General features: G+C 42.3%; 2 protein-coding genes across 4 annotated transcripts in view; one reads left to right on the top strand and one right to left on the bottom strand.

Moving 5' to 3' along the window:
* daam1b (dishevelled associated activator of morphogenesis 1b) overlaps positions 1-6,535 on the top strand; it is a 44,232-nt gene extending 37,697 nt beyond the window's left edge. For all 3 annotated transcript variants that reach the window (XM_087805203.1, XM_087805201.1, XM_087805202.1), the window contains 7 exons: positions 546-634; positions 716-884; positions 947-1,054; positions 2,259-2,319; positions 2,388-2,519; positions 3,632-3,802; positions 5,571-6,535. In XM_087805203.1, coding sequence (XP_087661329.1) covers positions 546-634; positions 716-884; positions 947-1,054; positions 2,259-2,319; positions 2,388-2,519; positions 3,632-3,802; positions 5,571-5,783 — 943 coding nt within the window. In that variant the 3' untranslated portion in view covers positions 5,784-6,535. The remainder of the gene's footprint in view (positions 1-545; positions 635-715; positions 885-946; positions 1,055-2,258; positions 2,320-2,387; positions 2,520-3,631; positions 3,803-5,570) is intronic.
* A 1,067-nt stretch (positions 6,536-7,602) lies between these two features.
* l3hypdh (trans-L-3-hydroxyproline dehydratase) lies at positions 7,603-10,282 on the bottom strand. Its single transcript, XM_087805365.1, has 6 exons — positions 10,145-10,282; positions 8,852-9,336; positions 8,331-8,500; positions 8,139-8,261; positions 7,941-8,078; positions 7,603-7,806 (listed from the first exon to the last, which is right to left on the bottom strand). The coding sequence occupies exons 2-6, from the start codon at positions 9,327-9,329 to the stop codon at positions 7,681-7,683; spliced, it is 1,035 nt and encodes a 344-aa protein (XP_087661491.1). The 5' UTR covers positions 9,330-9,336; positions 10,145-10,282; the 3' UTR covers positions 7,603-7,680.
* Between the last annotated feature and the right edge of the window lie 2,464 nt (positions 10,283-12,746).

The raw sequence follows: 12,746 nt of genomic DNA, 5'->3' as shown, positions 1-12,746 counted from the left end.
GTTGGTTGTTTTTTTTTAAATAACATCATTTTTTATTTTATTTTATACACATTGATTTTCTAATTCCTATTTTAAAGAATAAGATTTCTAAACTTGTGGCCTTTTAAACTCAGTATTTCCTGGTAACCTCATAGTAGCAATTTTATACTAAATTATTATTTTTTTCTTAATTTAGAAAATGTATTTGGTGGTTTTATCTTGATCTTTAAAGTATATACTTTATTGAATATTGTTTTGATTGTTTAAGTGCTTTGTGACCCTGGTCTGGAAAAGCGCTATATAAATAAAAAATACTTACTTACTATTATTTGAATTAAATAATAAAAAAATGATATATTTTTTGATTTGTTTATCAAAAAGTTAAGCAAATTCAACCAATTCAATGTAGAAATCATTGAATTCAATTATTCAGTAACATCGATTTTCAACGTTTTAAATGTTACATTCAAAGTTCCGATGGCACTGATATACTTCATTGTATTTGTTATGTGAATTTATATATATTTTCTCAAGTGTTTTGCTCATGTTATGGACCTTCTGTTCAGAATCAACCACTATCAGCAGAGACTCCAGTCTCTGTACTTCAAGAAGAAGTTTGCCGAGCGGATAGCAGAGATCAAGCCCAAAGTGGAAGGTGAGTTCTGGTTCTGGTTCTGGTCTCCCCTGTGGATGGTGTCGGGACTATCGGACGCCTCAATCTCAAATGTTTCCCCAGCTCTGGCGAAGGCGTCTAAAGACATCCTACACAGCCGCAACCTGAAGCAGCTGCTGGAGGTGGTGCTGGCCTTCGGGAACTACATGAACAAGGGTCAGAGGGGGAACGCGTACGGCTTCAAGGTGTCGTCCCTCAACAAGATCGCAGACACCAAGTCCAGCACCGACAAGTAAGAGCTGCGCCACACTTTGGTGACGTCGCCTGAATCTTAACCATGTTGTGCGTCGTCAGGAACGTCACTCTGCTCAACTACCTGATCACCATCCTGGAGAAGAAGTATCCAAAAGTTCTGCTGTTCCAGGGAGACCTGCAGAGTATCCCAGAGGCAGCCAAAGTCAAGTAGGTCCACTTACACCTCACCCCATTACAGAAACACACACACCACCCCATTACAGAAACACACACACCACCCCATTACAGAAACACACACACCACCCCATTACAGAAACACAGACACCACCCCATTACAGAAACACACACACCTCACCCCATTACAGAAACACACACACCACCCCATTACAGAAACACACACACACCACCCCATTACAGAAACACACACACCACCCCATTACAGAAACACACACACACCACCCCATTACAGAAACACACACACACACCATCCCATTACAGAAACACACACACACCACCCCAGCACAGAAACACACACACACACCAACCCAATTACAGAAACACACACACACCACCCCAGCACAGAAACACACACACACCACCCTATTACAGAAACACACACACACCACCCTATTACAGAAACACACACACACCTGCCCAGCACAGAAACACACACACACCACCCCAGCACAGAAATACACGCACACCACCCCAGCACAGAAACACATACACACCACCCTATTACAGAAACACACACACACCACCCCAGCACAGAAACACACACACACCACCCCATTACAGAAACACACACACACCACCCCATTACAGAAACACACACACACCACCCCAACACAGAAACACACACACCACCCCATTACACAAACACACACACACTACCCCAACACAGAAACACACACACACCACCCCATTACAGAAACACACACACACCACCCCATTACAGAAACACACACACACCATCCCATCACAGAAACATGCACACCACCCCATTACAGAAAAACACACAACCTAGCACAGAAACACGCACACACACATAACCCAGCACAGAACAACACACACACAACCCAGCACAGAAACACACACACTCCACCCCAGCACAAAAACACGCACAAACACCACCCCATTTCAGAAAACGCATACACCACCCCATTATATAACAACACACACACAACCCAGCTCAGAACAACACACACCACCCCAGCAAAGTAACACACACATCACAATACAACACTAGAATAAAGTCAGACAAAAGTCTGTTACTATGGAAACACAAGGTAACATTTCAGGAATGTGTTAATTTGAAAGAAGCTGTGATGGAATCAAAGCTCAGTGCTTGAGCTTCTCATTCCTGGTCCTGGACGAGCTTCGTTCCCTGACGTTGTTGTTTCTCGTGCAGCATGACGGAGCTGGACAAGGAGATCGGGAACCTGCGCAGCGACCTGAAGAGCGTGGAGACGGTGAGTCACCGACGTCAGTCTTCGTGTCGCCGAGACATTGAACATCTGAACCCTCGTGTCCCTCAAAGGAGCTGGACTTCCAGAAGAAGCGTCCGCAGGAACACGGAGACAAGTTTGTGTCCGTGGTCAGCCAGTTCATCACGGTGGCCAGCTTCAGCTTCTCCGACGTGGAGGACTCCCTGACGGAGGCCAAGGAGCTGGTGAGTTCGTCCGAAGACTCGATCCCTTTCAGCTGCTCCTCGTCCAGGAAGGAGAAACAGCAGGAGTGTTTTGAGTCGGAGTGAGAGCAGGAACTCTTGGTCCAGCAAGAAAAAGTGTTGAAACTGGAGCCATGAGCTACACCTTTGAAGTGAGCGGCACATTTATGTGTCTCTGTTGGTTACAAGGTCCCATGTGTGCAGCAGGTCACATGGTCGCATCGGTCGCTGTAGATCATTAACGACGGTTTCATGTGAGCACAGCGTTCTGTCGGAGCAGGAAGTAGGAAAAACAAGTTTTGGTTAAATGACCGAAATGGCACTTTTGAAATAGAAAGATCGCACAATGACACGCACAGCTTTTTTTTAAACGTTGTCAATAAATGGCTTGAAATACGTTTTTTTAATTAAATTAATTATTATCTTCGGTTAAGTGACGTTTTCCATCTTTGCGTCGTCATTAGAAAATATAGTTGTTGGTGTTCTTACGTTGTTTTCCTCCTGGAGCTGGAGATTCACATGTTTCTCATTCATGTAGAAATGATAAAATAAGTTCCATCTTTAATAATAATCTTTTGTTCGACTCTTGTTGGCACTATTTTATAAATGTTTTCATTTTTGAATGATTGGAAATTTAAATATCAAACTGTAGAAAAGAATAATTTATATTTTTTTCATCTTGTTTATAAAAACAAGCTAATTCAACCCTTTCATTCAGAAATAATTGAATATAGAAAGAAAAAAGAAAATCAAACTTTCATCCCGGAGACTTTGACGAGTTGCTCTGTTGCCGTGACGACAGACCTCGCTCATACCGTGTCCATCTCACCGTGGTCACCGCGAGATATTCGAGACGATCCGTTGTGAATTTTGGAACCTTTGATGAAGTCGTCGTTAACACAGTCATCGTTAAAAACGATAAATAGTTCCTCACATCTGGACGTTCTCCGTTTAAAATGCCTAACAAACTTCGTTAGGCCTCCAGTGGTCCGGTCCGGATCCGGGGCGAGCTTCAAAGAGTCGTCCCCAGTAATGAGGGTCCAGTAAAAAAAAAAAAAAAACCTGGTCCTGCTGCAGCTCTCATCCTGTCGTGCCCCTCTGTCCCCCCGCCACAGTTCCTGAGGGCGGTCAAGCACTTTGGCGAGGACACCAGCAGGATGCAGCCGGACGAGTTCTTCGGCATCTTTGACCAGTTCCTGCAGTCGTTCGCCGAAGCGCAGCAGGAGAACGAGAACATGCGGAAGCGCAAGGAAGAGGAGGAGCGCAGGGCCCGACTGGAGGCTCAGGTTTGTTGGTTTCTTGAGAGATTTTCCCCAAGTCCAATATCATGGTCCCCACAAAAGAGGTTTCCCGCACACTGTGTCGTAGCTAGAACTGTGTATTGGCAAGAAACTGGTGTCGTATCACGATACAGGGTCAACGATACGATAAGAACCTGGTGTCGTATCACGATACAGGGTCAACGATACGATAAGAACCTGGTGTCGTATCACGATACAGGGTCAACGATACGATAAGAACCTGGTGTCGTATCACGATACAGGGTCAACGATACGATAAGAACCTGGTGTCGTATCACGATACAGGGTCAACGATACGATAAGAACCTGGTGTCGTATCACGATACAGGGTCAACGATACGATAAGAACCTGGTGTCGTATCACGATACAGGGTCAACGATACGATAAGAACCTGGTGTCGTATCACGATACAGGATCAACGATACGATAAGAACCTGGCGTCGTATCACGATACAGGGTCAACGATGCGATAAGAACCTGGTGTCGTATCACGATACAGGGTCAACGATACGATAATAACCTGGCGTCGTATCACGATACAGGGTCAACGATATGATAAGAACCTGGTGTCGTATCACGATACAGGGTCAACGATACGATAAGAACCTGGTGTCGCATCACGATACAGGGTCAACGATACGATAAGAACCTGGTGTCGCATCACGATACAGGGTCAACGATACGATAAGAACCTGGTGTCGTATCACGATACAGGGTCAACGATACGATAAGAACCTGGTGTCGCATCACGATACAGGGTCAACGATACGATAAGAACCTGGTGTCGTATCACGATACAGGGTCAACGATACCATATATCGTGATACTGTAGTAACAAGGATATATGTGTAGTATTGTTGAGTACTTGACTCTGGTATTGCAGAATTAACAGACGTCCAAGCATCAAGATCCCAGCAATGACTGAGGACGAGAGGATACAGTCGACGCCAGCGTTTAAAAGATGCTGGAGTCGACTGTATCCTCTCGTCCTCAGTCATTGCTGGGTTCTTGAGGGATTTCATTGCTCCATTAGCTGGGGAGAATGTTACCACCATCTAGTGGCTGGAAGTTTAATAGCAATACAAAAATAAATACCGTGAATATTTGCATGTCGATTGTTAATTAAATACATTAATTATACAATTATATAGACACTTTGCTACTAAAATATAAACCATAAAAGATCTATGATAGCAATAGAATAAGGTTTGAAAGCGAAATAAAAACCTCTAGTACTCAGGTCAAGAACCTGGTGTCGTATCACGATACAGGGTCAACAATACCATATATCGTGATACTGTAGTAACAAGGATATATGTGTAGTATTGTCGAGTACTTGACTCTGGTGTTGCAGAATTAACAGACGTCCAAGCATCAAGATCCCAGCAATGACTGAGGACGAGAGGATACAGTCGACGCCAGCGTTTAAAAGATGCTGGAGTCGACTGTATCCTCTGGTCCTCAGTCATTGCTGGGTTCTTGAGGGATTTCATTGCTCCATTAGCTGGGGAGAATGTTACCGCCATCTAGTGGCTGGAAGTTTAATAGCAGCACAAAAAATAAATACCGTGAATATTTGCATGTCGATTGTAAATAAAATACATTAATTATACAATTATATAGACACTTTGCTACTAAAATATAAACCATAAAAGATCTATGATAGCAATAGAATAAGGTTTGAAAGCGAAATTAAAAACCTCTAGTACTCAGCGCTCAGTGCAGATGGTTAATCCATGTTTGTGTGTCCAGCTCAAGGAGCAGCGGGAGAAGGAGAGGAAGAACAGGAAGGCCAAGGCCAACGGGGAGGACGACGGAGGAGAGTTCGACGACCTCGTGTCCGCCCTGCGCTCCGGCGAGGTCTTCGACAAAGACTTGTCCAAGATGAAGCGCAACCGCAAGCGCATCAACAACCAGAACTCGGACTCGTGCCGAGAGCGACCGGTCACCAAGCTCAACTTCTGAAGAGGGCATCGGACTTCTCCCTCTCGCCCTCAACATTCCTCAGCAGCCTCTCCAGCCATTTCCCTCCCGGCACGACCACATTTTGATGTTAAGCCAAACGCCGAAGATTTCCGCCTCCCGTGTCGGCGAGCGAGACCCCCCTGCGCCGCTTGCTCCAGAACGATGATTCCATAAAGAGGCCATTTTGTACGGAGCCTGGCTGCGGTCAGAACCAGGACAGTTTTACCACGTTTTTACTGAAGAGAGCAAGCAGTGAAGCGAACGTTTGTTTTTCTATGCCACCTGCAGCATTTCTATATTTGAACTTTCTGTTTTACCTGTTAAGAGCTGGCCTTAACTCTGTGGATGTATGTGTGGAGTCGGTACTCTCCGGGCCTGGGCCTACACTTAGATGACATGTATCTATATACGAATATATAAGGTGCTCCGCCGCACACGACGTCATGAACACTATGCTAGACGCCATGAAACATTTACCCCATCAATGCAATACTAGAGGTTCTCCTTCCACAGCACCAGGCCTGGTCCTGCCTCGGACTGAGGAAATGAAACCATTCCTCCGTGCCGGTCGGGTTTTCAGCACAACTTTAATCCACGTGTGCGACTTTCATTTGTTCTTCGAAGGTCTCGCATGTCGATGAGTGTCACAAAGCTTTGAATCCACCAAAAACGGACTTATAAAAAAAGAAATAATTTAAATACTGACTTGCATTGTACAATGTCCAGATGATAATAAATGGGATGAAAACCAACCGGAAGGCGTTTCATTTATTTTAAGTCTACTGCGCCATCTAGTGGTTGATTCGAAGACCATCTTGGTTTGGAAATTCCACATCAATGAATCGAGTCTGTATATTCTGTCGCAGATGACCACTGACATCTCCACACTGTCTGCACTCTCTTCTTCACCTGATTGATCCAGCTAGATTAGATAAACTTTATTGATCCCTCTGAAGATCTACGTTGCGAAATTATTTTTTTCCACTAACACAGACGATAGATTCATGAAACAAGAACAAAGTGCAATAAAAAGAAAGTGCAAGATGACACAATCTAAATCTTAAGATAAAGAACATGGATCAGAGAAAATGGACATTAAGATTAACATAGAATATCATCATCTTTTCACTTCACTCCTGCCCCCAAACTCAGAATTATTAATTAACCCATTAACCATCAACCAAAAATATCCTTGGGTCTCTGCACACAGTAAACACAAATGATTCCTAAATAAAACAAAACATTTATATAATTAAAAATAAAGCTGTGTATCACTCCTGCCCCCAAAATTCAGAATTAAACAATCTAATAGCACGAGGAATAAATGAGTCCCCGAGTCTGTTAGTGTTGCATCTGAAGAGCGGAGCATTCGTGCTCCATCTGCTTCTATTGTTTATTACTAATTTACTAGTTTACTACTAATACTTCAACTTCCTGCATCGCCCCTCCTTCCTTTTATAATTCACGCATGAATTCTCTCGCTTCATTTGTTACCGGACTGCACAGGGAGAGAATAATGATTGTATTATTGAATATATTACTGTCTCACATGTGTTTTGTTTTGACAAAAAGATTTATTTATAAAGATTTATAAAGAAGTATTTCCTCTGAAGAAAAATAAGTTTGTGGCTCTTGACACATCCAGACACTTTTTTAGGTGTATTTAAAACATTAACCTGTAAACAAGTGAAACAAACTCTTTTCTACAAATCACTAAATCATCTGCAAACATCATCGTCCTTTCCGAGCCACTCCCTGACTTCGTCCATCTCCAACAGAAGACAAGAAAGCGCAGATATGAATTTATAAAATTGCATTTATTACATTTAGATTATTCATATTATAAGATATAATCTGTTTTCAGATTGTGTTGATAAATTGAGTGATTTATTTTTGTTCACTTGAGAAGAAATCCATGCTTCAGCTCGTCCTCCGGCTCCTGAACGAAGCTGGAACCTCCGGTGTAGAACGCTCGTCCTGCCACTTCCACCACCACAGCAGGGAAGTCTCCACACGTGGTCGCCTGATGGTATCGTTGATCGTGTCACAGAATGAGCAGTTATTTAAATAAAAAACAAATAAAAGTGTAAACTTTAAATCATGGCCTGTATGTGGCGACAGCGACCTCTGTCGACGCTCTATGGAACTGCTCATTACCTGGACTGGTTCGCCAGTGAACTGAGATCCGGTTGCTCCGCTCTGAAACACCCTCTTCTGGTTCAGGTGGATCAGACCCTTGTGGTACTGGAGCGCCACTCGAGCCGTGACTCCAGAGCCGGTGGGGCTGCGATCCACCTGAAGGCAGCGAGTTAATCCCGTCTTATCTTTAGATACCATCATCTTGAGAGACGTCACCTGAGCTTCTGCGAACACGCAGATGTTGGCCGTGGCCTCGTCAGAGAACTGGTCTTTGCCGTCCGTGAGGATGGTGCCGTAGAGGAACGCTAAGTCCTCGCTGACCGGATGGTGCAGCTTCACCTGCGAGATCGAAAACTATAACCTAAGATGTTCTGCTCATGTGTGGTGACCTTCTTTTCCGTTGTCCACCTGAGACTTGACGGCTTTGGTGACGGCGGTCGCTGCGTCAACCAAGTCTCTGGTCCTGGACTCGGACACGTCCAGACCGAACCTCTCGGCTGAGACGAAGGCGTAGTACGCTCCTCCGTAACTGATGTCCACCGTCACCTCACCGAACCCTTCCACTGAGACGACCACGTCTGCAGGTAAAGAAGACAAAGACAAGTCCAAAAATTATATTTTGATTTTTGTCAGTTTTTATGGTTCACATTTCAATTAGTGAAAAAAAGATATATATAGAAGGCAGTCATTACATCCTCCACAGCTAAAGGAACAATGAAATCTCGGCTATGACTGAGGACGAGGGGATACAGTAGACTCCAGCAGCTTTTAAAGCTGATGTTTGGCCATATTTTGGTTTAAAAACAAATGAAAGCAGTGACTGTGTCAAGAGACATTACTGCAATGTGTCGCAATATATCGTATCGTTGACACTGTATCGTGAAACGTATCGTATCCGTAGATTCTTAACATACACACAAAAGTCGTACCTGTAGCGAAGACAAACGCAGGCACGCTGTGGAACCGCACCGCGCCGGTCTTTCCACCGGAGTACTGGACGAACGCCTTCACAAGCCCGCACGGACAGTGGATGTTGACCGCCGTTTCCGGCACCTGGGGCTCCTTCACCAGCTTGTAGTCGACGGCGAAGCGTGCCAGCGCGATGACGGCGTGTCCGCACATGGTGCTGTACCCCTCGTTGTGCATGAACAGGACCCCCAGGTCGGCCTCGGCCAGCTCGCTGTCCACCACCAGAGCGCCGTACATGTCGTAGTGGCCCCGCGGCTCGAACATCAGGACCTTCCTCAGGTGGTCCAGGCGGTCGCGCACATCGCGCCGCTTGGCGAGGACGCTGTCACCTTTGACCTCCGGGTACCCCCCGACGATGATGCGTAGAGGTTCTCCGCCCGTGTGCATGTCCACACAGTAGATCTTTTTTCCTTCGTGAGGGGGCAGCTGCAACTCCATCCTTGAGCTTTGAGAGAAATACATTGTCAGAAATACTCAAGTTTCCTCTTTGTACTCCAAGAATATTTGAACTGACGAACGACTGGAGGAATCATCCCGTGAGAAAAGACTTGACATTAGGAAAATGTTATGTTTAAAATAACTTCAGTGAAGTTGGTTCGATGTTGGCAGATTTGATGTTTGCTCAGCAAATAACTCAATTGATAGCGTGTTTGATTAAAAAGTTAACTCTTTCTAGTCAGAAAACATTTGAACCAAAATGAGACCGTCCTCCAATAGACGACAAGTTAAAATGTCTTAATAACTTCTTAACCACCATCATGTACCAATTATACACGTAATTCAGGAGCTATTACAAAATGTGTACAAAATATTGCATATAAATATTAATTTGAAATATTACAAAGAGAAATTTAAAAAAAATGCAGATTCTATAGATGGATTATATGTTGCATACATTTGATGCACATCAAAGTTGTCGTTAAGAAGTTATTGCAAAATGTTTATGAAATATTGCATGCAAGTAATCTTTGGTAACAATTACATTGTAATCAAGTAATTTGTAGACGGTCCCTTATTTGACGTCTTACCTGTTGAGGTTCTCTGACACTATTAAGTCAATTTTTCTTCTAAAATGAAGGTTTATTTCAATGCAAGTTGATAGTGATTAGAATATATATCGGGTTTATGTCTATATATGTATATTTAAAGTGTTTGTTTAGAAAAACGAACGTGCAAATCTGAGCCAATTTAAGTAGAAGAATAAACATGTTTAGTTAGTGGTGAATCCTGGATTATTAGCGTCACACACGAACCTTGGAGTTAAATTCCTCTGCAGTGACCAGACGTCCTCTGTTTCCCAGAAAGAAATAATCGCTAAAGGGACGTTAAAAACTGCACTTTAAAACTCTTGTTTAGTTGACAGGGACCGGGACGAAGAAGACCCGACCAATCAGAAGTGTTGGTACTGAAATAAAAGTAGTGTGTCGTCATGCCATTGGATGAGCGAGACCAACATGTTTCTTTGCGGAAAACTTCGATAAAAGAAAAATAAATCGAGAAAAAAATAAACATCTAAAGTAAACATTTTCCTTAAAAATAAAATAGTTGATTCTAAACGACAGGAATACTTAAAAAAAAAAAAAAAAAGCTTGTGGTTTATAGTTCAGATTCATAATGTACTTCCATCCAAACTATTTCTGCCAGAAGGCAAGTGTCAGCAGGAGAAGAAAGGGTCAACGTGATATCCCTAAAGGATAAACACAAATTTTGAGAATGTAGTATTGTTATTAACAATTATAGCTTAGTTATCAAAGATGAACAGAATTACGTTTAGTAAATATAACTAAAGTGAAAAATAAATAAATGAATAAAGTGTTTTCGGTGGTAAAGTTGACTTCAGAATTACTTCAGCTAGCACTGTTAGCTTCCAGCTAAGTTACCATTTAGTTTCAAATCCCCTTAACTTTAGTTGAAAATAAATCATGTTAAAAAGTTATTTTATGTGTAACATCATAGTGATGTTTTCAGAGCCCATCTTACTATATAAACCAAAGAACTAATCACGTCAAAATATATGTGAACTTAACTTTTTAAGAGGTCTTAAAGAAGCAGTGTCTTTACAATAGCAAGACCATTCAAGCGTTAGGAACCGTGGTAACAAGCACAAATCTTAATTTATTTTTTAATATAAAATATATATTATTAATAAAACATCTAATAATGGAATTGCTATTTTTATGTTAAGTCTACGTGGATTTTGACCACATTTTTTTCTACGCTGGTGTCTACACAACGCTAACTTGACGATCACAACGTTGAAGCAAACAAACCACCACACGTTTAGAGTAAACATGTTTTATATGAGACAGCATCGTACACCTGTCCACCTGCATGCAGGATCATGTCAATTTGTATCATTTATTTTTCAACGCATCGACTCACATGCCGACATGATCTCACACGAAGAATCTTAACAAATGTCATCATGTTCTGGGGAAAATGTGACAAAAATGGAGAGTGTATATATGACATTTCTGTTCAACCATCCGAGTCCACATGCTGTCACCGTCTTCTACATGCACATGGGAACAAGCAGCGGGAGGGTTTTGCATAGTTGCAGTGAAAGATTTGGTTGTATCAACACTGACTTGTGTTATTGCTCCTGTTGAAGATCAGCCTCAGTCATGCGTCACCGGCTCATGTAAGGCACACATTTGTCATCACGCCGCCAAACAACAAGGATTTCTAAGCTCAGTCCACTTGAATTTCAGATGCTAATACCTGCTTGGATATAAAACTGTTGTGTGTCCATCAGGGATGTTGTGTTGGTCACAACAACACTTGTTGTGTGTAAAGATGCAGGGTTTTTTTTTTTTTCTGGATCAAGACAAGAATAAATAAGAGTGTGTACCCGTGACAAAACATCTCAGTGAGAAGTGATGGATCACTGGGATCCTTTCGTTACTGCTTCTCCAGAGTGTAATTATAACCAAACCTTGAAAACAACATTAAGTAATTGGTTGCGCGAGGCCCCGAAGGTGTCACTGACTCTCACTCCACCATTTAAATGATGCTCTTGTGCGAATCTCTTTGACAGAGAAAAATATTCATAATTCACTGACAATGAAGCGATTTAGTGAAGAAAGTGGGAAATAACACTAGTATTGGATATTTTTAAAATAATGTCTGTTTGTAAAGCAAAATAACAGATCATTAATTCTTGATAAAAAACGTTTTTGGTTGTACTCTGGTGTTCAATCTGGATCCACAGATGATTTGAAGGATTCATTTCTCCATGCATTTAATTGAATTTGACTATTATTGCAATTAATTATATTTTTTAAATACTAAAATTGACGTTGGATTACACAGATATAATAAATGCAAGGCAATAATGTTTGTTAAGTGCTTTAACTAGTATTTTAATTTAAAAATGTTTATTTCAGTCATGCCTTAAAAAAAGATTTATTCGATGCAAAGTGACTCGGAAAAGATAAAATATTATGATTCTTGGAGTGAAGAACATCCATCCGTCTGTTACTTGTTTCCCAGGTTGCATCGGCAGAAGCTACAGCAAAGACTTCCATCTTCCCAAAACTCTTTTGGATCATCTGGGAGAACATTTATTTGTTCCAGGGACAAGCAGGAGACACAATCTCTTCAAGGTATCTAGGGTCTTCCCTGACGTCTCCAGAGGAAGAAGAGGTGGCTCTGAGAGAGAGGTGGCTCCTGATCTTGTTCTTTCAGTCACAACCCATAGATGGGAGAAGGAAACATAGATGGGCCGGTATAAATGGAGAGACCCTAATGACCGAGGACTCCATCGATTTGACTTTATGTCTCACAATCCACCTTCCCTTCACTCATGAACATGACCACAAGATGCTACTATTTCATATGGACTTCTGTTTATCC

Source organism: Callionymus lyra, chromosome 13 (genome assembly GCF_982586985.1).
Source record: "Callionymus lyra chromosome 13, fCalLyr1.hap1.1, whole genome shotgun sequence".
Taxonomy (NCBI): Eukaryota; Metazoa; Chordata; class Actinopteri; order Syngnathiformes; family Callionymidae; genus Callionymus; species Callionymus lyra.
Note: the sequence above shows the minus strand (reverse complement) of the source record. Positions and strands in the feature narration are given on the sequence as shown.